This window comes from Zingiber officinale, chromosome 1A (genome assembly GCF_018446385.1).
Source record: "Zingiber officinale cultivar Zhangliang chromosome 1A, Zo_v1.1, whole genome shotgun sequence".
NCBI lineage: Eukaryota > Viridiplantae > Streptophyta > Magnoliopsida > Zingiberales > Zingiberaceae > Zingiber > Zingiber officinale.
In genome coordinates this window covers 29,719,332-29,747,267 of record NC_055987.1, presented here as the reverse complement: position 1 = coordinate 29,747,267, position 27,936 = coordinate 29,719,332, and the positions used below count along the sequence as shown (strand labels likewise).

Here is a 27,936-nt window from a genome sequence, read left to right as displayed (position 1 = left end):
AAATCTTAATAAACAAAGCTTTTATAATGGTATAAAAAGGATTTAGGGTTTCTAGGATATTTTCAATAATTAAATCTTTAAATGAGAATTTTTTTATAGCTCCCAATATATTATATTAATGTCATTTTAAAAATCTTGAATGGTCTTTTTGAACTATATGTCTAAGGCTGAGAGTTATCCCCGTGCCACTCTATAAATATGTGTTTCGTCAATTTGCTCCTTCCCAACATTGGTATATAATAAAAAATATCATCCTGAATGAACCATTTAAGTCATATATCTGAAACCAAGAGTTGTCCTCGTGCTACTCTATAGATATATATTCCGTCAGCTTGTTCCTTCGCAAGGTTGATCTATGACATTAAAAATATCATCCTAAATGATCCCTTTGAACCATATATCTAGCATCGAGGGTTGCTCTCGTACCACTCTATAGATATATATTTCGTCGACTTGTTCCTTTATAAGGTTGGTCAATGACAAAAATTGTCATCCTAAATAGCCCCTTTGAATCATATGCTTGGCACCGGGGTTGCCACATGTCACTCTATACATGTGGGTTCCATCGGCTTGTACGCAAAAACCTATTATTCTCTTTATAAAGAAAAAACTCATCTATAACTTTTTTATGGATCATATATTACAAATCATATAATTCTCTACATTATAAATCACAATGCAATACTATTTTATCATTAATTATAAGTTCTATCTTCAAAAAAATATATTTGAATTTTTAATATAGCTCTTTAACTACAAATCTCAAACACCATCTTTATAATTATTCAAAAATTTTTATCGAGGCCTCTTACAAAATTTGTATTGGGGATGCCTTTAGTTCAATAATAGGTTTGACTTTTCAAATCTACTCTTTTTTTCTTTTAAAGATTGAGCTAATAATTAATAATAAGATAATATTAATGTTTAACCATTCAAAATAATTTAAAATTAAATTATTTTATGAAATATTTAATTATAATATTTTATTTCATAAATTATTAGTAATAATTAAAATGTACCTTTATATATATATATATATATATATATTTGTGATAGGTTAAAAAAATATATAAATGTTTATAAGTAAATTAAAATTTATAAATTAATTAAATATTAAATGAAAATTATAAATAAATCAAATTAAAGACCATAATTAACTAAAATATTAAATAAAAATTATATAAGAATATTAAATGAAAAAATAATAAATAAAGATATGTAATTTATAATTTAGGAATATAGAAAAATTGCATAGAGATTTTTTTTATTACAAGGAGAATAGTAAATTTTTATATATGACATTGATATGGCATATTCGGAATAAAAAAAACTCATTTAGGAAGTTTCATTAAATGTCTACTAATTTTTCTTTATACGCCGACTTTAATTAAAGATGATCATCAACGAAGAATATTGAAGAATGAGAGTTTACGTTGTCAAAACCAATGGAAAGAGAAATAGCTAACATGAAGGACTAGAGCATACGAAGCCAAGGGCAGCAAAGCCGATTTGTGCCCTTTCGGATCTGGGCATGATCAAGCAACAGTGGGGGTTGACTGAGAGGTAGAGGTTCTTGATGATCACCGCCGGTAGCAACGTTTCAGAACCTTCAGTAATCGCTGCTAGCAGCAATACCCTAATACTAAAGGTAGCACAAAATCAAATAACAGTATAGTTATTGTCGATATGCGTTTCCAAAGACACTGCATCTAAGTACAGCCCACAGGTTGCAAAACTAAATAATATTAATAATAATAATTTAAATCAAATAATCTGACAAAGTTTTTGCCTTATTTACCATCTATTATCATCCATAACACTTCTAATATAATTGATTTGGTCTGAGCACAAAACACCAACATACTATTTACCCTTTTTCTCTTTGGATATAAGACCATCAAACGTAGGAACACAAAGCGGGCACTACCAACTCAAGCTCAACCCCAAAATAAAGTCCAACACGTTCTGAAGGATGTATTGGCACCAAAAGTCGAGGATTGGCTAATAATAATATATTAACATGCACATAAGAAAACGGAATCTCAGAAACACTCGTAGAATGCCTTTAGACTGTAGTAGCAGAGGTTACTGGTTTCCCTCGACCTAAGGTGAAACCCCTGGTACCATCTGGCATCCGAGGACCGGGAGGTTGTTTGTTAGAAATAATCTGTTCTCGATCAAAATGGATAGAATGGCTAGATGGTGGAGTGCCAACCAGATGGCCTCCTCCACGATTATTGTTGTGATGTTGGCCTCTACCTCGTCTCCCTCCACGGCCCCGGCCTCTCCCTCGTCTTAGCGATCCATCTTTTTCATTGAAATTCTCATCATTCTGTCCATACTTAACCAGTGTTAGGAAAATAGACTAGAATATCATATTTGAACAGCTACAAAATGACTGGTGTCTATTAAAATTGCTTCAGGTTTATTAGAGAAGATATATCCAAAGGTCAGCTGAACTGTGCAAAGAAATACTGATCAAAACCCAAAGAAGAATTCATAAAGTTCTAAATTTATAGAAAGTGTCCAATGAAAAACTGTGAAACTTGATGGTGCAAATGAAACAAGCATGCTTACCTCAAGATCATGTGACACTTCAGATGAGTGATAGGCATCATCAACCAGCCTTTCATTTAATTGGTTTGATGTCGAGACATCCTCCTCTCCATTAAAATCACCTTCCTGTCCTCTTCTTCCCCGGACTGGTCCATGTTTCGTCTTCATTTGAAGAAGTTAGTAACATTTGTAAAAGAATAAAATAACCAAACAGCTAATAACAAAGAAATATAATACCAGTGAGATTTGCTAAGTTAATACATAAGAAATGTTATTAGGAAAAAAAAAAACTAAATTTGTTTATTTCCTTTTGTAACCTATTAGAGAACCTTGTATGAAGAACTGCTACTGCCATGAGTTTGGATTATGTACTGTGTACACTGATAACGCAATGCAGCTCAGTAAATAAGACTGCTGTATTCGTTTCAATTCATGCACCTTTCCACCTAATAGGTAAGTGGATCTGATATCGCCGAGAGAACTACTGATCTCCTTTAAAACCCACCCTTCGGAATGGATACATGGATATGTTACATTTAATATTAGTTCATATTTACAGCATATTTACAACTGATTAGTGATTACCCCAAATATAATAACTATAAAGCAAGATAAACCAAAATAATCAAAACCAGCCATAACTATATCGTCACAGATAACCTAAACTATCTTAGCAGTTGCTACGCTAGCCCTTGATATCAAAAAAGAGGGGAATGGCGACTGTAGAACAAGAGAATGTTTTGAATTATACTAAAAGTGAAACCAAAAGATAAATAAATAAGACAAACAAGGGGAGAATGCAAGGAGGTTTGCAGTTAAAGTGAAAGCAACATGATTGATGGCCAATGATTACCATGAATTTGGGAAACAGTTTAACTCTGAGTCCATTTCTCCAGTTCTTTTCATCATTGAGTTCAGCAACCTGCATGACACAACACAATTAGTCACCTACCTTAGAAAATACAAAATGTCGAAAAGGTAGGATCATCAAGCATACTGCTTTTCCAGCATCTTCAACAGTCTCATACTCCACAAATGCATGCAACTACAAAGAAACAACAAGAACAAAAACATCAGCATGTAATATACAACAAACAAGAGAAGAACGAGAGAAGTTTGAAGACTGTTAAATAATATACTCCATGGCAAACATAATGAAGTTTCTTTGTATAGTCAAAATGCACCCTATAGTTTCAAAACTCTTATAATTTTGGCTCTCAACTATTGACAGCCATAAGTAACAATAAATAATTTGACGTGGCAAACATGTGCCCTCATTTCCTTGAGTTAAAACTATCACATCATCATTCCACTAAGTCACTTAAGGTGTCAGTAGTTGGCGATGGAGCCATTTTGATGATTTTAAACTCTGGGGGCCATTTTGGTAATTTTAAAACTAAGGGCATATTCAAAAAAACATATAAACCTAGAGGGGATATATTAAAATTTCCAATATATATACATAACAATCTGAGTTGGATAACCAAATCATAATAATCTACTAATCAAGCACTAAAACTTAAATGTACAAATTCTCATTGACAACGTAATCTAGCAATTGTACAACAAAAGGATCAAAGTACTTACTCTGTTGCCAAAGAGCATTTCCAGTCTTGTCAGTTTATTATTTGCAGCAGCTGTTCCATTGACAGTTTGTGGATAACATGTTCGTATTGTTTTCACACTAGATAACATAGATCAAGCTATTTAAGTAGCAAAGTTATACAGTATCAAAAAATTTTAAAAAAAAATCAAGATGATTTACCTGCCAACAGAAGAGAATAGCTTCATAAGATTCTGGTAACAATGATCCTCAGGCAAGTTTTCAGCCACAACAATGCGAGACTAGATGAACAGAAAAAATTGAAAAGCTTAAGTCTGTGGATCTAGCTGAGAAAGCCCATAGAGACCTGATTAAATTCTCACCTGCAACATCTCCAAGTCCGATTCTGTAAAAGGCTGTTGACGCCTAACTCTCTTCCCATCATCACTTACAACCTGTAATTTGACTCAAAATATAAAGACTAAAGCCACTAAAGAAAAATTTGATACGATGTCTTCAATAAAATCAACTGAAATTAAATATTATTAGAAAAACTTGCCAGTTTTGATGATGTTCGGAGTGCCATAGCAAGCTGTGAGATGTTCTGAACCAAGGATTTGATTTTCTTAAATGCTGCTACAACTGATATTGGCACTGCAAAGAGGAAACAATCACATTCAGACCTGACTTCTCAATTCCTCACGCATAGATCTTAGAAAAATAAAATATTCAGAATGTCCATGCTGTTTGCATAACCAGTCAAATGAAAACTAAAACCGTTAATCATTTGATTAGGAACACAAGGTTCATGTTTTTCAGCTCAGTAAAAGGTCATACTAGTTCCAATAGTTTAATCAACATCCTTTATTAAGTCAACTAAAGTTTTCATTGATCTCACCATTTAACAACTTTAATTCAACTGGTGTAACTATAAATTAAATTGATTTCCTTTCATCAAGTCCAAACAACCTTAACAACATGCTTCCTCTCATCTTATCATATAAAAGTTACACTTATTACTTTCCAGTTCCAAATAGTAGTACTTCCTATTTATCTTCTATGAGAAACCACACATACAAGGCATATTATTATGTGTGCAATGTTCTTCAAATTATAAAGGAAGTAAACAGATGAACCCACTATTAAATTTTGAGAAAGGTCCATTGAGAAAGAGATGAAATAAAAATATCTAAAAATGAATTTAATTTTATGCCTAGAAGATCAACTAATATGTTATTTTTTTAACCATCAACTACTGGACAAGGCAGCTCAATGCACGAAGCTCCCGCCATGCAGGGCCACACACACAACTAGTGGACAAATATCGAGGAAAAATAAAAATATATAAATAATTTGTCTGACTTGAAAAGAACTAGTGATAACCTTCTGGTAGATTTTGAGCGAAGGAAATTCCTACTAATTATGTTGAATTGATAAAGAGCATGAACAAAGTTGTACTACCACTAGTGTTAGAATCACAAGAAGTGCAATAAATAAACCGAATTCAACTCTATTCAAAAAAACTCAATTAGAGATATTTTGGTTTGATTCAAGACTTAAAAATATAACAAATAGAAATAGTAAAACTCTTCTAGTTTTTCTGGGATATTAATTCAAATGACTATGACTCGATATATTTTTGTTTCTGCAAACAAATGGATTTAGTAGGAAATTAAAGAGGTGAAATTGGAAAAAGCTAGATCAAGGAGTCAAACCTGCTGATTTTTTGTTTTGTCAATGCATAGTGATAATTTTACCAATAAAGTACCATCTTGACCAGACCAATCAAATTTTAAACCTTTATCAAAAAATGTATGTTGTAAGTGCAGGGTAGTAATGCTTTTATTTATGATAATTAATCAAGGAACAACAATATGCATTGCAACTAAGGTACCAAGCTCAGTTAAACAACACAACAACTGAGTCAGGTTGTGCCCAATAATTAAAGGCCATCCCCAAACCCTCCATGCAACAATTTGAAGGCATACTTAAGGAAAAAAAACGTCTACAAGGAATACATTCCTTGCCAGAAAGGAGCTGGACAAGTTTATTACATCACAATGAAAGCCAACAAGAAAAAAGATCAAAAATCAATGTTCAGAATTTTTTTTTACCAAATCCATCAGGATCTTTACTGATAAACCTCATCAAATGTTCAGTTGTAGCAAGGTTTGCATCACTGAAATAATACTCAACCTGTCCATGACAAAAAATATTGAGTTTCAAGAAGAGACAGATTACATACACAAAAAATTATTGATGAAATGCATACAACAAATATAAAATATTTTTATAAAGAGCTGAGTACTCAGGAGAGCAATAAGGCAGAAACACACAGACAGAAAAGAAAACAACTGCCAGTCTGAGAAACAAAACATGTAAATAAGATGATAATGATCTGAAATCAAATAATTAGATTAAGAGAAAATTGTGCCTTTGACAACCAGGTAGGTTAGATAGTTAACAGCTGAGCAAGAAGTGTGGGAGTGGTTTCCATTTATTCCAAATGGGAAAGTGTAACGCCCGAAAATTCTCAAAACTATATTAGAAATATTCTATAATTATTCTGGAATTTTTAGATATTTTTCCGAAATTTTTAGAGTAGCGGAAGTAGCAAAAATAATTAGAAAACGAAAACGACCTAAGCGGGAATTGAACCCGAGACCTATGGTTTACGGATAATACTAGTAACCAGTTGAACCCAGCAGGGCCGTGCTGAAAGGAAAGGGAGACAATTAAATTTATATTAGAGTTAGGCCGGAATTATCACTTAATATAAATAGAAAATAATTAAGTGAGGGTGATATTTTTGGTTTCCACCGTGAACTTCTTCTCCTTACCCTAACCTCACGCCGCCCCTCTCCTTTCCTCCTCCTTCTCTCGGCGCACCAAGCCAAGGGCCCTAGGAGCACCTCCCGGCAACATCAAAGGCACGAGGACGCTCCCCTCCGCGAGAGGAACGCATAGACGCGAGAAGATCGTTGAAGAGATCTCTCCTCCGTGAAACCTAGCGATTATAATCGTAAGAAATTACGAACAGGAGGTAAGAAACCCCTCACCTGCAGTATAAGTAGCTTTCGTTTGATTGCATGCCTTTAGTTTAGCTATATGCAGATTTTTCGGCGCCCAGGGTGTGTTTAAACCCTCCTCGCAGACTAGGGATCTAGTTGAGCACCTCTAGATGGGCCAGACACGTTATTCTCCTTCAGTTGGAGGCTCTAGACGTTGTCGGGTGCCTAGAGGTGGTCTCCCTATTAGAGGGGAGAGTTGGGGCACACCAAGTGTTCGACAAAATGATTAGTGTAGCTAAATACCACCTCAGATATTTTTAACAGCTCAGTTAAATGCATTAGTAGCATTTAAATCAGTATATTAGTCTAGTTTCAGCTTACATGGGATTACGGTCCAATGGGTGGGCTCCCACAGTCGCCTCTAGGTTCAGATAACCTAGCTCTAGGTTCAGATAACCTAGAAACAGCAAAATAAGCAACTAGTAGCTATATTCAGTATTTTATTTTCAGTGGCACTATACTTGGGTTGGGCTCCCACAGTCGTCCCTAGGTTCAGACAACCTAGTAACCCTACTAAATTCGGGACTTGCAAACCCGGGTCTAGTTAGGGATGCGCGCACAGCAAAGTACAGTTGTCGGGCCCACTAGCAACATGATTATGTATTTTCACTTATTACGATAATAGCTTTCAAACTCATAATCTAGTTATGTGATTATAGTTTAAGATCAGCACTAGCTCAGTTTTAGCTCAGTTTCAGTTACAGTTTCAGCTTATTTTCTCCTAGTTGATATCATGAGATAGCTCCATGCTTAGATCTTATTATGCATGCCATGTTTCAGTGTTTATGCCATGTAACTCCAGTATGCCATGCTTTAACAAATTCAGTGCATGTTTTCAAATAGCATTCTTTAAAAACATGTTTGCATCGTTGCATGTTTTAGTGAGGTAGATGGTTTCTTACTAAGCTTAAAGCTTACAGATACTATTTTTTCTTATACTGCAGATAAGGGTAAAGGAAAGATGGACTAGCAGAGGAAGCTGGAGGTCAATGCAGTGATGGTGTGTGTGGCAGGAACCTGGAATGAAGATCCTTAGGGAGTTTAGCAAATTGAGAACTTAGTTTCTTTTCTCAAGTACCTTTATGCACTTTCAGACCATAGAATGTTTAAACCATGGAAGATTTGTTTAAATTGTTAATAATTATGTTGGAATGCTAGTTAATAGATGTTAGAACTTATTTCAATTACTTTTAGAACTCTTATATGAGATTTTGGCACGAACTAGTGCTGAAATCAGGGTTCTGATTCGAAATTAGAAACCCAGTCGATCAGCCGATCGATCGAGTGAGCCACTGATCGGTCAGCCGACCGATCAGTGAGCCAGTGATCGGTCAGCCGACCGATCAGTGAGCCACTGGATCGGTCAGCCGACCAATCAGTGAGCCACTGGATCGGTCTACCGACCGATCAGTGTACTCCTGGATCGGTCGGTAGACCGATCCAGCCGCATACAGAAGCGAGATGGGTTGTGGATCGGTCAGCCGACCGATCCAAAGCTTTCTCCGTGCGAGTATTAAGCTGGATCGATCACTGGATCGATCCGACAGCCCAATCAATTCATGGATCGATTGAAATGCCTGATTACAGCTAGCAGAACATCCGAGAGGCATAGATTATCTTCCCTAGCATGTGTACAACTTCTAGGTACACCTAGAATATTAAGTTCAGATTTTACAGTAATCAGTTTAGTAAAATTTTAATCAATCCAGATTTCCGCAATAGTAATTTAGCACAGCATAATGTAGCGATCTGCCTCACAGCTTAGTCAGTAGAAGGCGAGTCGTTACAGAGTGGTATCAGAGCAGTTTTCATACTTCCTACACACACATCAGCATTGTACCTGCAGCTTCCAAGTAAGAATACCTCTACTTTATTTATGTTTCTTGCTTTCTTGTTATAGCTCATGTTTATAGATAACTGATGCATGTAAGTATGTGATAGTATATAACATGATAGCAATAGTTATACAATTATGATTGTATTAGTTATGCATGTCCCGTCCTCCATGTCCTTAGAAATGGCACGAGGGCCACTAGAAGGACACCGACTCGAGCCCCAGACGAGGCGGCGGTTCGGTGCCTCCCACCTTACAAGTGGCTCGATTCTGCTAGGCAGCAATGGAAGATAGTCACCCTCGGGGCTAATCAATACTCCCACAGTCACCTAACCATCGACGACTCCGGTGGTCTTAGAGGTTCCACCGATCCAGCCTACAGCAGCAGTAGAGGCAAAGAGAGAAGCATATCCGATCCAGTGGCAGAGTCAAGAGAACTTCTCAAGCACCAATGAACCATGGGATCAAGCCTAGTTCAAAACACCGGAGAGTACGATGGAGCTTCGGGACTGGCCAGAACACGAAAAGGTGAACGCTCGTATGTGGTGGGAGAGAATTAAGCGGCGCCCAGTGAACGATGTTGTGGGCTGACTTGAGAAGGAGTTCTTCGAGGAATTCTTTCACACGCGGTCACGAACCACCACTACGACGAGTTCACGAGTTTCGTCGAGCAACCTATCACGAGGAAGCCGTGAAGAAATTCAACAGTTAGCCTGCCATGCCCGTAATTAGTCGGACGAAGGAATGAATCCGGTTGATGCTCAAGATGCCGAGGCGGAAATAGCGATTAACGTGGTGGTGGCGTTGCACCACAAACCACGAAGAGTTAGTGGCAAAGTGCTCTAATCACCGAGCATTACCAGAATAGCATCAGCAGAAGCAAGTCCTCTCGGAAGCTAAAGGTCAAGGAGGCTCAGGCACTCGAAAAGAAGGCCACGGCCCCACGTGGCTTAATCGGAAAGGGAACTCAGAACAAGCGCAAACCGTGGAGTTACCCAAAGGAAGACCACCAAAGAACCCAGTTATCCAAAGTGTGCTACTTGGGAAATTCCATCCCGAGTTTGTCGTAAGGGCACACGAGGATGCTTGAATGTGGACAAGAAGGCACATGGCCAAGCCCAAACAAGATCGGTCTTCCTCGGCCACAGCAGATTCAGGAGGCCAGCTCAGTTACATCAGATGCAGCCGCTTTAGATGGTCCACACATCGGCCAGGGCAGATTCAGCCACAATGAATGCGAGGATCTACTCACTCACGAGAGAGGACGAGCAAATGCCTCGGCAGTTACTGGTCGATTAATATTTTCCAAAGAAATAGCTGTCTTATTCGATCTGGGCAACCCATTCATATATATCCGTGGCATTTGCGAGAAGTTAGCAATATCTCGAGGTACTCTCGAGTCGGATTTACGCGCCGCCTTCAGGAGAAATTACGGCATCCACGCACCGGCTCGAGCAGTGCCATTATAGACAGAGAACTCTTCCGTGATCCGATCGTGCTAAATACGACCGACTACGATGTCATTTTGGAATGGACTTCTTGATCGATACGGTGCTTCCATCGAGTGTCAGAACAGAGAGTCATATTCCAACCGGCAGCGCGGATTCAATTTGTCGGAGAACCTAGGAGAAAAGCCAAGTTTCTCTCGGCTGTGAAGGCACGAGGTTGATGGATTCGGGATGTACGGGGTTCTTAGCACACGTAGTCGGCACCAGACAGGACCAACAGCTAGCAGAGGTCCGAGTCGTATGTGACTACCCAGCAGTCTTCCCTGAAGAGTTACCAGCCCTATGGAGATCGAATTTGAGATAGAGCTCATTCCCGGTACAAATCCTATCTCCAAAGCACCTTACCGCATGGCTCCAGCAGAACTGAAGGAACTTCATGAGCAACTACAGGAGCTGCTTGACAAGGGCTTCATCCGTCCTAGTCACTCACCATGGGGAGCACCTGTATTGTTCGTGAAGAAGAAGGACGGGAGCATAAGTTTTTGCATAGACTACAGAGCACTGAACCAAGTCACAATCAAGAATAGGTATCCTCTTCCCAGAATAGACGACCTGTTCGATCAGCTAAAGGGAGCAGCAGTGTTCTCGAAGATAGACCTCAGATCAGGTTATCATCAGATGAAAGTTAAAGAACGGGATATACCCAAGACAGCATTCAGGACTAGATACGGACATTACGAGTTCGTAGTCATGCCCTTCGGCGTGACAAATGCTCCAGCTACTTTCATGGACCTCATGAACAGAGTATTCAGGGAATATTTAGATAAGTTCGTTATCGTATTCATCGATGACATACTTATCTATTCAGGAACTCAGGAAGAACACGCAGAGCACCTGAAAACAGTATTGCAGACCCTTCAGCAGAACCAGCTGTACGCCAAGTTCACGAAATATGAATTTTGGTTAGATCAGGTGTCCTTCCCGGGTCACATCAGGTCACATCATCTTAAAAGATGGTATCATGGTAGACCCTAGTAAAATAGAAGCTGTGAGTAACTGGAAAAGACCAAGAACGCCAGTGAGATCAGAAGCTTTCTGGGATTAGCAGGTTACTACAGGAAATTCGTAGAAGACTTCTCCAGGATAGCCTCCCCACTGACAGCTCTTACCAGAAAGAACAAGAAATTTCAGTGGACAGAAGCTTCAGCGAGCTAAAACGAAAATTGACCAGTGCACCTATTCTGACTCTACCGGAGAACGCAGATAGCTTTGATATATACAGTGATGCCTCTAAGTTGGGACTAGGAGCGGTGCTGATGCAAGACGGTAAGGTAATCGCCTACGCCTCCAGACAACTCAAGGATTATGAGAGGAATTATCCTACTCATGACCTTGAGCTGGCAGCAGTAGTGTTCGCTCTCAAGATTTGGAGACATTACTTGTATGGAGCTCAGTGCAGAGTGTATACAGATCATCAGAGTCTGAAATACTTCTTCACTCAGAAGGATCTGAATATGCGACAGCGCAGATGGCTAGAGCTGGTCAAAGACTACGACATAGACATCCTCTACCACCCAGGAAAAGCAAATAGGGTAGCAGATGCACTCAGCAGAAAGTCCAAGATGCCCTATTATCTCTAGCAGCCATGTCACCACCCCCAGAAGGATATCACAGATTTCGGTCTCGAACTCATAGTCGGACAGCTCTCTACTATGACATTAGAGTCTACCTTGCTTGGTGACATCCAGACAGCTCAGGAGCAGGATCCCGAAATTCAGAAAACCAAGCAAGAATTAGCGTAATCGTAGTAGAGAATTGAGTGTCCATGGCGGGTGTTGTATTGGCGACAGTTATGTGTTCGGATCGGGAGGAACTTAGAAGGAGGATTTTAGATGAGGCTCACAAGACTCCTACGCGATGCATCCTGCACCAAAATGTATCGGGACTTGAAGAAACATTTTGGTGGCACAGGATGAAGAGAGATGTCGCTCGATATCGGCACACCGCCTAACTCGGAGGGTTAAGGCGAAAACATCGAGACCAGGGGAGTTTGCGGCCCATATGAATACGGAATGGAAGTGGGAAGACATTTCTATGGATTTCATAGTGGGATTACCGGAACCACGAATGGTTTTGATACCATCCGGGTAATAGTCGACTGTTGACTAAATCACCCACTTCCTAGCTATCGAATATCCTATTCCACGGAACTAGCTCAGTATCTCGAGGAGATTGTTAGACTACATGGAATCCCACGAACCATTATTTCAGAGACAAGTAGGTTCACATCACACTTCTAGGAGTGTGTACGATTCTTGAGCACGAAATTAAAGTTTGCAGACCTTCCATCCGCATGCAGACGGATGCGGAGCGAGTAAATCGTGTACTGAGGATATGCCCGGCACGTGCCTAGACTTGAGGAAGTTGGTGCAAATATCTGAGTCTAGCAGAATTTACATACAACAACAGCTATCAGCCACTATCGGCGTGACACCTTACGAGGCTCTCATGGGGAGGTGTAGATCTCAATCTGCGATATGAGGTGGTGAAGAAGAACTAGAACTTCAGACAGATCTAGTGGCAGATACCACAGCAGCTATACAGCAGATCCGCCAGAGGATAGAGACAGCTCAGAGCCGCCAGAAAAGCTATGCTGATACACGGCGCAGACCTTTAGAGTTTTCAGTTGGGGATTCAGTGTTTCTCAGAGTAGCTCCCATGAAGGGAGTAATGCGTTTCGGGAAGAAGGGCAAGCTAAGTCCCAGATATGTGGGACCATCAAGGTTGTCAAAATCGAGATTCTACGTTGAAACGGAAGGGAGTTGTAGAATCGTAAACTCGTAGTATCGTAACACGAATCGTAAGTTTCTACCAAAATGTAAAATTATATATAAACATATATATACTCATAGAAAATAACATACATAAGATTAATAACCTCAAAAACACATTAAACATTTGATTAAACTAAACATTTATAAGGTCTTCTACAATCCACACATAAAATAAGTCACAAGTCACAAATTTTAGATAACATATAAGTCTACAACATGAAAAATAATAGTCAAGTTCTAAAGTCTAAACTTCATAAATTCATGAATTCATAATCATCCTCCATGTGTTCTTCATCTCCAGCATCCTCCATGGCATCTCCACCTTCTTCAACTTCATCATCATCATAACTAGGCAGCTCCAAATCATCATGAGGTGCTCCACTACTAGGTCCTTCTTCAACTGGAACCAAATCTTCATTTGAAGCATCCAAATCTAAATTTTCACTATCATCCACAATCCAATCATCATCAGAAGCTAGGTCATCAATGCTATAGTCATTGACTTTCCTCAATTCCTTCTTCTTGGCTAATTTTGAATTAGCCATCACAAAGACTACATCATTCATCGTTTTTGCCTTCAAACGATTTCTTCTCTTAGTGTGGACCTAAATAATAACAAAATCAATTAACACATACTCATATAATCACATACAACTAGGTAATTTCATTCAAGAATGAAATGCAATACCATCTCAAATGCACTCCAATTCCTCTCACAGCCAGATGAGCTGCATGTCAAGCTCAAAACACGAATAGCAAACTTTTGCAACTCAGGATGTTCATAACCATATGATTCCCACCATTGTGCTGGAGTTTTGGTTTCAATTCCACAAGTGGCTACTGCACTACCAAAGAATTTCTTTCGATATTTGAAGTCTTCCAGTTGAGCATCAATCTTCTTTACTTCTTCCATACTTTCAACCATCCTTTGTAGACAATCATATATTCCTCTTTTCACTTCAAAGTCAGCTTTAAAATTAGGACTGTAATGAAATTGAGGGTTAAGGTAATAGCCCGCAGCATGCAAAGGCCGATGTAGTTGATTATCCCATCTTGCATCTATAATTCCCCATAGAGGCAAGTAACTAAAGAGTGAGAAAAAAATTTGAATTAGTTTCCAAGAAATTATAAATTTATACGAGTATTTAATAATTAGTAATAAATTAAGTTACCTTTTCTTAATACCATTAAAGGCAGCTTGTATCTTTTCTTTGGCCCTGTCCATTTCCTCATAAATGAACCCCATGGCAGGCTTCTCATCTGAGTCTACCAAACGAAGGACTTTGATCAAAGGATAAGCACTCCTCAAGCATGTAATAATGCTTTTCCAGAAGTCCTTATCCATTACCACATTTTCAATAACCTTTCCATCTTTAGTCTTTGCAAATTGACTAGATTTCCATTCTTTGGATGTAAACATTCTAATCAATGCTCCCTTATTGTCATTCAAGCAACCCAAAGTCAAGTAAGATGTGGCAAAACGGGTAGTGGCTGGTCTAATCAAATCCTTTTCTTTGGTAAAATGATGCAATAGAGAAATAAGCGCAGTCCTTGAATAGATGTAAGTTGTGATCTTTTTACCTCGTGCAATTGTCTCTTTATGTATTGGTATCTTTTTTTCAAAATCCTCCAACATTAAATCGATGCAATGAGCTGCACAAGGCGTCCAATATAGCCTCTTTCTCTTCCCCATCAACATCTCCCCAGCTGCTTTGTAGTTTGCTGCATTGTCTGTGACAATTTGCACTACATTCTCTTCACCAACTTCTTCAACAATTTCATCCATCAACTTGAAAATCTTGTCAGCTGTTTTAGATATATCAGATGCATCAATTGACTTCAAAAAAATGGTTCCCATAGGACTATTAACCAAGAAGTTTAATATAGTCCTCCTCCTCTTATCTGTCCACCCATCAGTCATAATTGTGCATCCCATTTTCTTCCAAAATGCTTTGTGCTGCTCTATAACTTCTTTGGTGCAATCAACTTGTTGTTTCAAATACTTGACTCTAATCTCATGGTAGGATGGAGGCTTAAAGCCAATACCATGTCTTGCAACCAAGTCTAGCATCTTCTTGAATTCATCACTTTTTGCCACATGAAAAGGTATAGCATTATTGTAGAAAAAAGAGGCAATCCCTTGGCAAGCTTCCTCCCTCAAATTCTTCTTGAAAATGCCATTGATGGTAGTTTGACTACTCACACCCCTTTTCTTGAATAGATCAGCAGGATTCTTTGCAATTTCTCGCCTTTGTCTTTTTGCACCCTCCACCTCCTCATCTTCATATTGGCCAAGAGGACTTGAATCACTTGATCTTCCTTCAATCTCCTTTGCCCTCTTTATTAAATTTTCTTGCAATGAGGATACAATTTTCCACATTTCCTTCCTTACATCATCACTAACAGCCTTGCATGCTCCAACATCCTTTTGTGTTCCTGCCAAATGATGCTTGAGTCTATAAATCCCTCCATTTATCACCTTTTGACAGTATTTGCATTGCACTTTCTTTGGATTTTCATCAACTGCAATTCCATGTTTCCAACCTGGATCAGATCTATTTCCAGGAGCATTCACTGCCAATCTTTTGGAATCTGAAGTTCCACTAGTTGTGGAAGCTACGCTTGGAATGGCTGCACCACTATTGGAGCTTGCTTCACCAGACCCACCAACACTAGCTTCTCTACTCATTTTTGTGAAATTAAAGAAGAACAAGAACACCACCACGCAGCTTCAGCTTCACCAACGACACTGCAACAGCAGCTCGCGAACCACAGACGTGGCCAACAGCCTTCAGAGATGCAGACGGGACAGAGACGACCAAAGAAGTAAAGAACAGAGACCCACAGATGAGATAGATGAAGAAGGGACAGAGGCGGATGATGACGTACCTTTAATTGAAGTCAGTCACAGTGCCGGTCGACGCACACCGGACGCACAGGGAGGAGGAGACAGACGCGTACGTGAAGGAGACGATGGTTGCTGAAGAAGAACGAAGCACAGCAGTTGCGGCGACAATGGCTCGCGACGCGACTTAGGAAAGTTAGGGTTTCTTGAGATCAAATCTTCTGTCCCGAAACTCTCCCTGTCCCTCTGTCCCACACAGAAAACGGCAACCGACTCGTGAGAAACACGTGACGAAGGCGGAAATCAAGGATCGGCCCTTGCAGATCGGTCTGTGGACCGATCAGGCCATAGGTGGATCGGTCCACAGACCGATCTCCCTATTTTTCTGAAGGAGAAACGCACGTGTTATTTGGAGCGGGGTTTCTTGGACCCGTGTTTGATCGATCGCTGCGATCGACCTTCTGGTCTTGGAAAACCAGCGGACATTTCGCGTAAAATCGCTGGACTCTTACGAGTCTACGATTTCGGCTACGCTTCCACGCGATTCTGCACGATTCCACCAGATTCCGCTTCCGCCTGGGCACGCAACGCGGAAGGCCACCAAAAATGCGTAGAATCGTGCGATTCTACGTTCCGACTCGCGATTTTGACAACATTGGGGACCATACCTTATCAGCAGAAGAGTGGACAAGGTAGCATATGAGCTAGAGCTACCCCAGGAAATGTCAGCTGTCCACAATGTATTTCATGTCTCTATGCTGAAGAAGCATACCCCAGATGCCACCCAGCTGATTGAGCCCCAGTCGGTACAGATCCTCGAAGACCTCAGCTATGACAGTCGGCCTATTCAGATAATAGACCGAGCAGTTAAGAAATTGCGGAACAAGGAAGTACCATTAGTCAAGGTTATGAAGAGGCAACATGAGAGACAGAAGCCAGCATGAGACAGAAGTACCCAGAATTATTCTAAGTTCGAAGACGAACTTTTTATAAGGTATAGGGGAATGTAACGCACGAAAATTCTCAAAACTATATTAGAAATATTCTATAATTATTCTAGAATTTTTAGATATTTTTCCGGAATTTTTAGAGTAGCGGAAGTAGCAAAAATAATTAGAAAACGAAAACGGCCTAAGCGGGAATTGAACCCGAGACCTATGGTTTACGGATAATACTAGTAACCAGTTGAACCCAGCAGGGCCGTGCTGAAAGGAAAGGGAGGCAATTAAATTTATATTAGAGTTAGGCCAGAATTATCACTTAATATAAATAGAAAATAATTAAGTAAGGGTGATATTTTTGGTTTCCACCGTGAACTTCTTCTCCTTACCCTAACCTCACGCCGCTCCTCTCCTTTCCTCCTCCTTCTCTCGGCGCACCAAGCCAAGGGCCCTAGGAGCACCTCCCGGCAACATCAAAGGTACGAGGGCGCTCCCCTCCGCGAGAGGAACGTATAGACGCGAGAAGATCGTTGAAGAGATCTCTCCTCCGTGAAACCTAGCGATTATAATCGTAAGAAATTACGAACAGGAGGTAAGAAACCCCTCACCTGCAGTATAAGTAGCTTTCGTTTGATTGCATGCCTTTAGTTTAGCTATATGCAGATTTTTCGGCGCCCAGGGTGTGTTTAAACCCTCCTCGCAGACTAGGGATCTAGTTGAGCACCTCTAGATGGGCCAGACACGTTATTCTCCTTCAGTTGGAGGCTCTAGACGTTGTCGGGTGCCTAGAGGTGGTCTCCCTATTAGAGGGGAGAGTTGGGGCACACCAAGTGTTCGACAAAATGATTAGTGTAGCTAAATACCACCTCAGATATTTTTAACAGCTCAGTTAAATGCATTAGTAGCATTTAAATCAGTATATTAGTCTAGTTTCAGCTTACATGGGATTACGGTCCAATAGGTGGGCTCCCACAGTCGCCTCTAGGTTCAGATAACCTAGCTCTAGGTTCAGATAACCTAGAAACAGCAAAATAAGCAACTAGTAGCTATATTCAGTATTTTATTTTCAGTGACACTGTACTGGATTAGATATCCATTGGGTTGGGCTCCCACAGTCGTCCCTAGGTTCAGACAACCTAGTAACCCTACTAAATTCGGGACTTGCAAACCCGGGTCTAGTTAGGGATGCGCGCACAGCAAAGTACAGTTGTCGGGCCCACTAGCAACATGATTATGTATTTTCACTTATTACGATAATAGCTTTCAAACTCATAATCTAGTTATGTGATTATAGTTTAAGATCAGCACTAGTTCAGTTTTAACTCAGTTTTAGTTTCAGTTTCAGTTTAGTTTCTCTTAGTTGATACCATGAGATAGCTCCATGCCTAGATTTTATTATGCATGCCATGTTTCAGTGTTTATGCCATGTAACTCCAGTATGCCATGCTTTAACAAATTCAGTGCATGTTTTCAAATAGCATTCTTTAAAAACATGTTTGCATCGTTGCATGTTTTAGTGAGGTAGATGGTTTCTTACTAAGCTTAAAGCTTACAGATACTATTTTCCTTATCTGCAGATAAGGGTAAAGGAAAGATGGACTAGCGGAGGAAGGCTGGAGGTCAATGCAGTGATGGTGTGTGTGGCGGGAACACGGAATGAAGATCCTAGGGAGTTTAGCAATTGAGAACTTAGTTTCTTTTCTCAAGTACCTTTATGCACTTTCGGACCTTAGAATGTTTAAACCATGGAAGATTTGTTTAAGTTGTTAATAATTATGTTGGAATGCTAGTTAATAGATGTTAGAACTTATTTCAATTACTTTTAGATCTCTTATATGAGATTTTGGCACGAACTAGTCTGAAATCGGGTTCGATTGAAATCGAAACCGGATCGATCTGAGATCGATCGAGTTGGGTATGCCTGTTGGATCGGTCGGTGGCCGATCGATCGTAAAGTTTATGGATCGATCGACCGGCCGATCGAGATCTTAACGATGGTAGAAGCTCGCATCGGTCGGCCACCGACCGATCGGTGAGCCATCGATCGGTCTACCGACCAATCGGTGTACTCTGGATCGGTCGGTGGACCGATCCACCTATACCTGAAGCGAGATGGGTTGTGGATCGGTCAGCGACCGATCCATACCTCCGTGCGATCGAGGTCGATCGATCCTGGTCGATCGATCCGACAGCCCAATCAATTCATGGATCGATTGAAATGTCTGATTACAGCTAGCAGGACATCCGAGAGACATAGATTATCTTCCCTAGCATGTGTACAACTCCTAGGTACACCTAGAATATTAAGTTCAGATTTTACAGTAATCAGTTTAGTAAAATTTTAATCAATCCAGATTTCCGCAATAGTAATTTAGCACAGCATAATATAGCGATCGGCCTTACAACTTAGTAGTAGAAGGTGGGTCGTTATAGAAAGAGTGGGTATAGCTAGAGAGAACAGATAAAACAACCTTTTCTCCTTTATTCTACCAATAATGGATATAACAACAATACGCGACATAGTTATTTAAGACATGAGACACCCAAAAGCGCATAAGTACTGTGGGGCCTGAGACGTTAGGTGCAAGGTGAGGTGCACACCTTACCGAAGTAAGATGCTTTGGGTATAAACTTTTGTAACTGAAACATATATAGGAAATATTTCACTAACAAAATTCAAATATTTGATAAACTACTAAACAATAATATACATATAAAATTCACTAACATTCAAATTCACAAACTATTTCACTAATTTTCTCTGTGATGTTGATCTTCAAAATATAACATCGAAATGGAGTTGATTTTTGAAAATCAGTACCACCGAGAAAATCAATGAAATAGGAGGGGGGGGGGGGGGGTTTGATGATGATTTTTTAGAGAGGAAGAGTCACGCAAAGTAAAATAACTAAATACGTTTGCAAGGACCAAGGAAGGTCAATGTTCATTTTCTAGGGGAGAGGAAGAGTTACGCAAGAAAAATATATCGCATGCATGCAAGTTAATGCAATCTAATTAATTTAAAGGATAATTAAAGGTATGCATTAGGCTTTAAATTTTTTTAAAAAATTTCAATAAGGTATGGAAAATCGAGCCTTAAGCACACCTTAACCTCTCAAAAGGTGCATGCTTAAGTGCGCCTCATTCAAGTATTGTGCATGGGTCACTACCCAGGCGCGCACTTTTCACAACTATGATCAGAGATACATATTCTAGATCCCATCTCTTCTCTACACTTGTGTTTGATAGAAACAAGAAATTAAGTGGTTTTCACTAATCTATTAACATTTTCTTGCTTCATTTCTCTCTACATTGGTGTTTTCCTTTCTTATTTTTCTCACCTCTTATTCCCTTACTCATTTCTGTCGGTGCTGGAAGTACATCGAACCCAAGTTTTGATAATGACAAAGGGTTCAAAGTTAAGAATTATTGCGGTTCTAATAAATATGAGTGTGTAAGAAAGTCCTAAGTGAGTTTAGGCAAAGTAAAAGTCCTAATGAATACTAGACGGGTGGAAAACCCTAGTTGCGGCTAGGCAAGGAAATCTTGGTCCGAGGGACTGGACAGAAGTCTTAGCAGGCCAAGGATATCAGGAGGAAAATCCTACTGGTCGAGGATAATAGGTGAAAGTCCTGAAGGTCGCGGACACCATACAGAAGACTGGATGAGTCAAGAATCAAACGTCAAACAGAAAGTCTTGAAGTCTCGGATGTTGAGCAAAAATCCAAACGGCGATCGATTTGGCATAGTTTACCTGAGAAGAGTAGGTGAAGACACGTTCCCCATTGATGGAACAATAGACGTCGATTCGACCTAGAGTCTCACAAACATCCGAAAATTAGAACCGGACAGTCCTGAGACTGTCAAATTCAATCAAAATGATATATTTTGTTTGGTGCTAACTTTATGGTGCAGGAAATCAAAGTTGGAAAATTGGCCAAAAAAAAATGGGCATCCAGGCACCTAGACTAGGTCCAGACGCTCGGACATCCAAGTGCCAAGACTGGGTCTGGGCACTCAAACTGGGTCGAACTCAGCTAGGCATGCAGATGAGTTAGCACGTTCCGATTGGTTGGCACACGTCGCGTCCAAGCGCAAGGGAGTGGTCCAGGCGCCTGGGTAAGGATAAAAGTCGCTAAATAGAGTTTCAACAAGAGGACACCACGTGGGGGTGCTCGGGACCGGTCCAGACGCTCAGAGGTGGCCTATAAAATAGACTTCGACTAGCACCTCAAACATAACAACTCTAACGATTTACTCTCTTGCAACTCTAAAGGCAGACTTCATGACATTGCTGCTCCGACAACCAAAAGCACAAATCTCTGAATCTTTAGTTGTCGGTATAATTTTGTTTATAGCACTTAAACTATTATCACTCTGAACTTGTACTTATTCAGAATTATTAGTGGATTGTCCAATGAAAGCGATCAACGATCACATGCTTTGGAGTAGGAGTCGCCACAGGCTCCGAACCAAGTAAAAAATGTGTTAGCTTTGTCTCCATTGATACTTCTTTTGAATTCTTTCTTTCCGCTGTGTATAATATTGATTACAAAAAAGGTGAAAAAGCAACAAATGTTATTCACCCCTCCCTCTAGCGCTTTCGATCCTACAATTGGTATCAAAGCGGGACCACTCTGAATCAGTACAACCACCGTTCAAGCATGTTTTTTTTTCTTTTCGTGGTATTTTTTGAGTTTTTCAGAGTCGATCAGAATTGATGCTATCACCCCTTTCGATCAATTTTTTTTTTAAAATCGAGTTTTACGTTTCTCAAAGTTGGTATAACACCACTCGAGTTCAATACTTTTCATACCACACTATTAATCCAAGACCAAGTGGAACAAGTTTTCCTCGTTTCTTTGTGTGCAAGATTTCGAATGGCCATCAAGAAGGTTATAGTACCGATGGAGTATCGCATCAAGTTTTCCTCGTTTCTCCAACGAGGATTTCGGATACTGGAAGGTCAGATAGAGTACCACCTAAAGACGCAGGTAAAAGTCGATCATTATTCAAACCGAATTCACATTCCCCATCATAGACGGAGTACTCATCCCCTGCGACAAGTTGGACGCGCCAAGGAAAAAGATCGAGGTCGACGCCAAGATAACTCAGACTCTCCAATGCAACCTTACCAAAGACGAACTGAACCGAGTCGGTCCATTCACAAGTGCAAAGGACTTATGAGAAAAACTAATCGAATTGCATACGAAGACCTCCGATACAAAGGTAAGTAAATGGGACTTAATTTTAAATAAATTATATGATATTAAAATGCAGGATGATGAATCGGCGAGTCAATTATACACTCGGATCCAAGACTTGCTCGACGGTCTCCATGCGATCAGACCAAATGTGGATCACCGAAACATTATAAGATATGCGTTAAATGTTTTTCCAAGGAATACTTTGTGGGCATCGATGGTAGATGCTTACAAAATATCCAAGAATCTTTCAAATATTAGACTAGACGAAATATTTTCTGAATTCGAATTACATGAACAGCCTAATGCACTTCCGATTGAAAAAGATATTGTCTTGGTTGCAAAGTACAAGCAAGATGAAGGAATCAAAGAACAAGTACCAAACCAAACCTGAGTCCAAAGATGAATCGGATTATGCGACGAAATCATGGCCGAGCTCATGAACCTAGTTTGAAAATTGTACAAAAAGAAGAAGGGATTCACCAAACAAGAGATCATGAAGGTGATACAAACGAAGACGAAGCAGTCGAGTCCAATTCAAACCAAGAAGCCCAAATCAGAAGTGACCTGTTATAGGTGCAACCAGAAGGAGCACTATAAGTCGAAATGTCAAAACAAAAAGAAAAGAAGACTTGAAAGCAACATAGTCTGTGTCTTCTGACGAATCAGATGAGGACGAACAAGTTTTCTGGCATTACCAATACAAGCACAAGTAGTCGAAACCGAGTCCGAGAATGAATCAGAAGCTGAGTCTGAGCAAAGCTACGAATCCGTATCCAATTCAGACGATTCCAACTCCACTGTAAGTCCATCGTTAGTTAGATTGCATAATTTACTTTCTTACTTATCTAGAAAATTAGCCAAGTCCAATATCCGGATCAAGTTACTCCAAAAGGATGTCAAAGCCTTCAAAGAAGAGACTAACCCAAGTCCTTTGACCAAGTCAATTCAAATTGGAACTTCAACTCAAGTCCAACAACTTGAGGAAGAAAATTCTAATTTGAAAACTCAAGTCAAAGAACTCAAGGATACGTTGGAACAATTCACTTTGGGTTCCAAGACCCTTGATCTGATTTTTAAAAAATAAAGGGTCGTATACAACCGATCTGGACTCGGATACAAGCCTAAACATCGATTCAGATCTTACTTATCTTTAGTAAATCGAACCAATAGAAGTTTAGTCCAAGTATGGGTCCCTAAATCTAACTTGACTAATCAAGTTGGATTTAATCAATATTGAATTCCCAATGATCAAATCCATTACCTTAATAGACCTTATCGAGACTATGATCCAAGAGAAACCAATAAAAAGACCATCTTTATTATTAGATAGATTTACTTGATTGTTTGATTTACTATTTTCCTTATTTCTTCCTAGATTAGGGTGGTTAGATAAGGACTTAGGCTTAATCGACACTTAACTAGTTATACCAAGGATTTTCAGAAAGAAAGTTAAATATTCAATTTCCATAAAAGACTTTGTCTAGAAGTGATCGTTGCTCTGACACCCAGCCTAGAAGCTGATTATTGAAATGAATATTTAACTGACTAACTGTTAAACCTAACCTTAACTCAAATGTAAATCAATCCATAGATTTCAAATTAAATTGAAGAAAATATCAATATATCAAACATCTCACAAAAACCTAGGAAATGAAAATCTAGAAATTGGTGAGATCTTAAGATTAATCAATTTAGACTTACATAAACTAACTCAAACTAATCTATTATTTTACTTAACCTAACTCAAATTAATCAATTAATTTAGTTAACCTAACTAAAACTAGTCAATTACTTAACCTAACTCAAACTAATTAATTTAATTAATCAATTTACTGAATCTAACCTAAAACCTAATTAATTCAATTGATCTAATTTTTTAATTATTTTTTCAAGATTTAATCTTTAATTAATTTTCAAAACTTAAATTTTAAAACTTAAAGTAATTTTCAAAACTTAAATTAATTTTTAAAACTTTAATTAATTTTCAAAACTTCAATTAATTAATTCTTAACCAAATTAATTTTTCAAAACCTTAATTAATTTTCAAAACTTTAATTTAATTTTAAAACTTAAATTAATTTTCAAAACTTTAATTAATTTTTAAAACTTAAATTAATTAATTCTTAACCAAATTAAGTTTTCAAAACCTAATTAATTTTCCAAATTACATTTATGCTTGGACTCTAGAGTTATTCTCATGCTATTAACTTTACCTAATTTTTCATTTTTGCAATTTTTTCCCCGTTAAACAAAACAATCATTTAAGCATTTGTATCTTTAGAATTTTTAGTTTTTCAAATAAAGCATTAATTGAGGAGTTCTTTACATTTCTTTTGCAAATTATTTTTGATATAGGTCAATGGGGGGAGAAAAAGATTAAAAGTTAAGTTGCTAGTTTTCAAAAGTTAAAATTTTTCAAAAAGAAAAGAAGTAAATGCTATTTTCTAGAGGGGCTTAAAGTTAAAAAAAATTTTGGGAGAAATTTAACTTAGAAATTTTAACTTTGTAACCTTTTCTAAGTTCTGTTTTTATACTTAGAAATTTTAACTTTGAAAAAAGGCAATTGAAAATTCTTACTTGTATAAATCTCTAGTTATTCTTAACTAGTTTTTTAAAATTCTTAGCTTTTTAAATATTATCACTTTGTACTTGTACTTATTCGAAATTATTAGTGGATTGTCTAACAAATGCGTGTTAGTTAAAGCCCTAGAGCCAATCATTTGATGATTGTTGTATGGACTCATTGTATCATATTCTTGTATATAAATAAAGGCATTTGTTTTGGTTATTATACTTACTTGTATTGGTGCCAAATAACTAAGTATAATAGCGTCCTTGAATAGAAGGTTCTTACCTATATCAATCGATTGGTTAAATCGATAGTGAGATGATATAGGGAACACTACTCTTAATCATTCCTAGTCAAGTATTAACATTCAGGGACAATGTTAATACGACGAGACTAGCATGTAGGTCAACTCGATGACTTGATCTCACAAGTCATAGATATAGAGATATCAAGTTAACACATGGGTATGCATTGGAGAATGTATACTGAATGACCCGTCATGAGAAAGTATCATGGATCGTTATATGAGTGTCATATACTTTCTCATATGGCTATTAGTATGACTACTAGTCCTTGGACCTGAAATCACCATGGTTCCCTACATAAGGAGTTACGTACTTTGGCTTCGTCAAACGTCACCCGTAACTGGGTGGACTATAAAGGCGATTACTGGGTATGTAACAAATTATGCGGAGAAATGTGAGTGATGTAGATGGGATCTATCCTTCATATATGACGGGAGTGACATCGATATTTTTGATAGAGTGAGACCACGAAGTGCATGACCATGCCCAAATGAGTGAATATGAGATATTGAGCTCATTTGATTGAGTGAGTCTACTTGGAGTTCAAGATTTAGATTGATTAGAGGATGACACGGTCTATGCCTCATATTGATCAATCTAGATGTCTAGGATAGAAGGACAATGTCATATATTGTGAGGAGTCACAATTAGTAGTCACAAGGTGATGTTGGATCTCAACATTCTTGTAACTTGGGTAGTAATAATGTGTTGCTAGATACCGCTCATTACTTATGCTTCTAAATGGGTTTAGGAGCATTGCAAACGTTACAAGAACCTATAGAGTCACACACAAAGGGCAATTAGATGGAGATTAGGTTCATTTGATGAACCTAAAGGATTAGGCTCATGTGATGAACCAAATTGGATTAAGAGTAATCCAAATTGAGCTAATTGAGTTAGACTCAATTTGGTTCATGTGTTAAGTTAGTCTAATTTGGACTTAGACTCATTTAATTAATTTAATTCAATGAATAGAGATTCATTAAATTAAAATTGATTTGAACCAATGGTTAGATTAGATCAACCAAGGGAGAGAAGTGGTCAAGTTTGACTTGACTTGAGAGGAAGATGAAGGGTCAAGTTTGACTTGACCATTTGCCACCTCATTGGTGAGTTGGCATTAAGTGGGCTTATGATGATGTGCCACATCATCAAGACCACTTCATGGTGTGCCACCTCATGAGGGAGATCAAGAGTTTTTTACTCTTGAAATTCCATGGAGTATATAACCACTCACTTGAAGGTGGTCGGCCACTTTTTGTGGAGTTACAAGCTTGAATTGATTTTTCATTCAAGTCATCTTCTTCCTCAAGCTCTTCTCTTCTCTCCCTCTCCTCCCTTGGCCGAACCCTAAAAAGGTACTAGCACACCTTTTGTTTGGTCTCTCCATCTCTTGCTTGTGTGGATACACATAAAGGAGTGTCTACTTTGACACTCTCGAGATTCGACGAACTTTGGACGAGCGGGATTAAGCGAAGGACTTCGCATCAAGGGTAAAGCTCTTCTCCTTTGTAGATCTAGTTTAGATTTAGGTTAGAAAACTCATACTCGAAGTTTTACGAAATTTTAATCTTCGCACGGATCTGTGGCATGAGAATTTCAGGATTTCTGCAACGCAAAAAACGGTTTTTGCGACTGGAAAAACCCAACAATGCGATCGATGATCGCGGACCTTAGAGTAGAAGTCACCACATGCTCCGAACCAAGTAAAAAATAATGTATTAGCTTTGTCTCTGTTGATACTTCTTTTGAATTCTTTTTTCCACTGCATATACTATTGATTTACGAAAAATATGAAAAAGCCACGAATGCTATTCAAAACCCCCATCCCCTAACACTTTCGATACTACAATTTCTATTCATCTAACATAAGTCCAAAAACAGGCCGATCAATGATGAATTGGTTAATAAAACAAAATTTACTTTTCTATCGTCTATAGTCTCACTACTCCATTTTCTTCAAGTAAACCAGTCTATCCAAATCACTAAACTTCACATGAGAGCTAAACAATTGGTATATGTCTAGTAGAGTTGTCTTATCAAGCCAATTAATATTTGATGACGCTAGATGCTGCGTTATCTAAGAAAAACACGTTATAGTAACCCTCGAGCAGTTTAAAAGGTTCATCTCCTAACTTACTGACAAACCCAATGAAGCACCATAAATCTTTCGATAAATGTCAATTCTAATACACTATAGATAATATCACAAGGAAATTAAGCATATAAACTCATGAAATGCTTGAGGCAAAGTCACACGAACCTGTTTCGTGATCTTTTGGATAACTTCTTCTGGAAGCTCGTCCTTATCCAGAGGGGTTCGTTCAGGATCAGCACTCGTATGTCCACCCTCGTGATCCCTAAACCCGCCGGACTGGGCAGCCCCATAGTACTCGAACGAACCCGAGCCGGGAGCAAAATAATTTGAGCTTGGAGGCGCCTGGTGGAATACGTGCATCACTGGGTGAGCCACAGGAGCATGTCCATGACGGATCGGCACTGGGGTAGAATCGGGGAGCTGCGAGGAGCGGGGGACAAACTCTGCTGCCTGGGCGTTGAGTCGGCTGGAAGAAAGGGATCGTGAGAGGGAAGAATCACCGGACTCCGTTGGAGATCGGTCGTCAGCGCCACCGAAGCCGGAGAGGAGGGCGCGGTCCTCGGTGTCCCCTAGGGTTTGCACCAGGATACCGTCGGCCATAGATCTGCACAACCCTCTAGTCAACTTGGGCTCCAACTAGTCCAATATTTATACCACTGCTTGGACCTTCTTCTCGTTAATGAAA

The 27,936-nt window shown here is 38.9% G+C and overlaps 2 protein-coding genes across 2 annotated transcripts; both read right to left on the bottom strand.

Annotated features, from left to right (window-relative positions):
- Positions 1-1,727: 1,727 nt before the first annotated feature.
- Positions 1,728-27,875, bottom strand: LOC122022418 (la-related protein 6B-like). Its single transcript, XM_042580412.1, has 10 exons — positions 27,417-27,875; positions 6,214-6,295; positions 4,659-4,753; positions 4,483-4,554; positions 4,322-4,401; positions 4,144-4,240; positions 3,554-3,601; positions 3,410-3,478; positions 2,578-2,718; positions 1,728-2,332 (listed from the first exon to the last, which is right to left on the bottom strand). Exons 1-10 carry the CDS (start codon positions 27,849-27,851, stop codon positions 2,066-2,068), a joined length of 1,386 nt encoding a protein of 461 aa, XP_042436346.1. The 5' UTR covers positions 27,852-27,875; the 3' UTR covers positions 1,728-2,065.
- Positions 13,238-16,394, bottom strand: LOC122022408. Its single transcript, XM_042580400.1, has 4 exons — positions 16,176-16,394; positions 14,459-16,075; positions 13,975-14,371; positions 13,238-13,891 (listed from the first exon to the last, which is right to left on the bottom strand). Exons 2-4 carry the CDS (start codon positions 15,973-15,975, stop codon positions 13,538-13,540), a joined length of 2,268 nt encoding a protein of 755 aa, XP_042436334.1. The 5' UTR covers positions 15,976-16,075; positions 16,176-16,394; the 3' UTR covers positions 13,238-13,537.
- Positions 27,876-27,936: the final 61 nt, after the last annotated feature.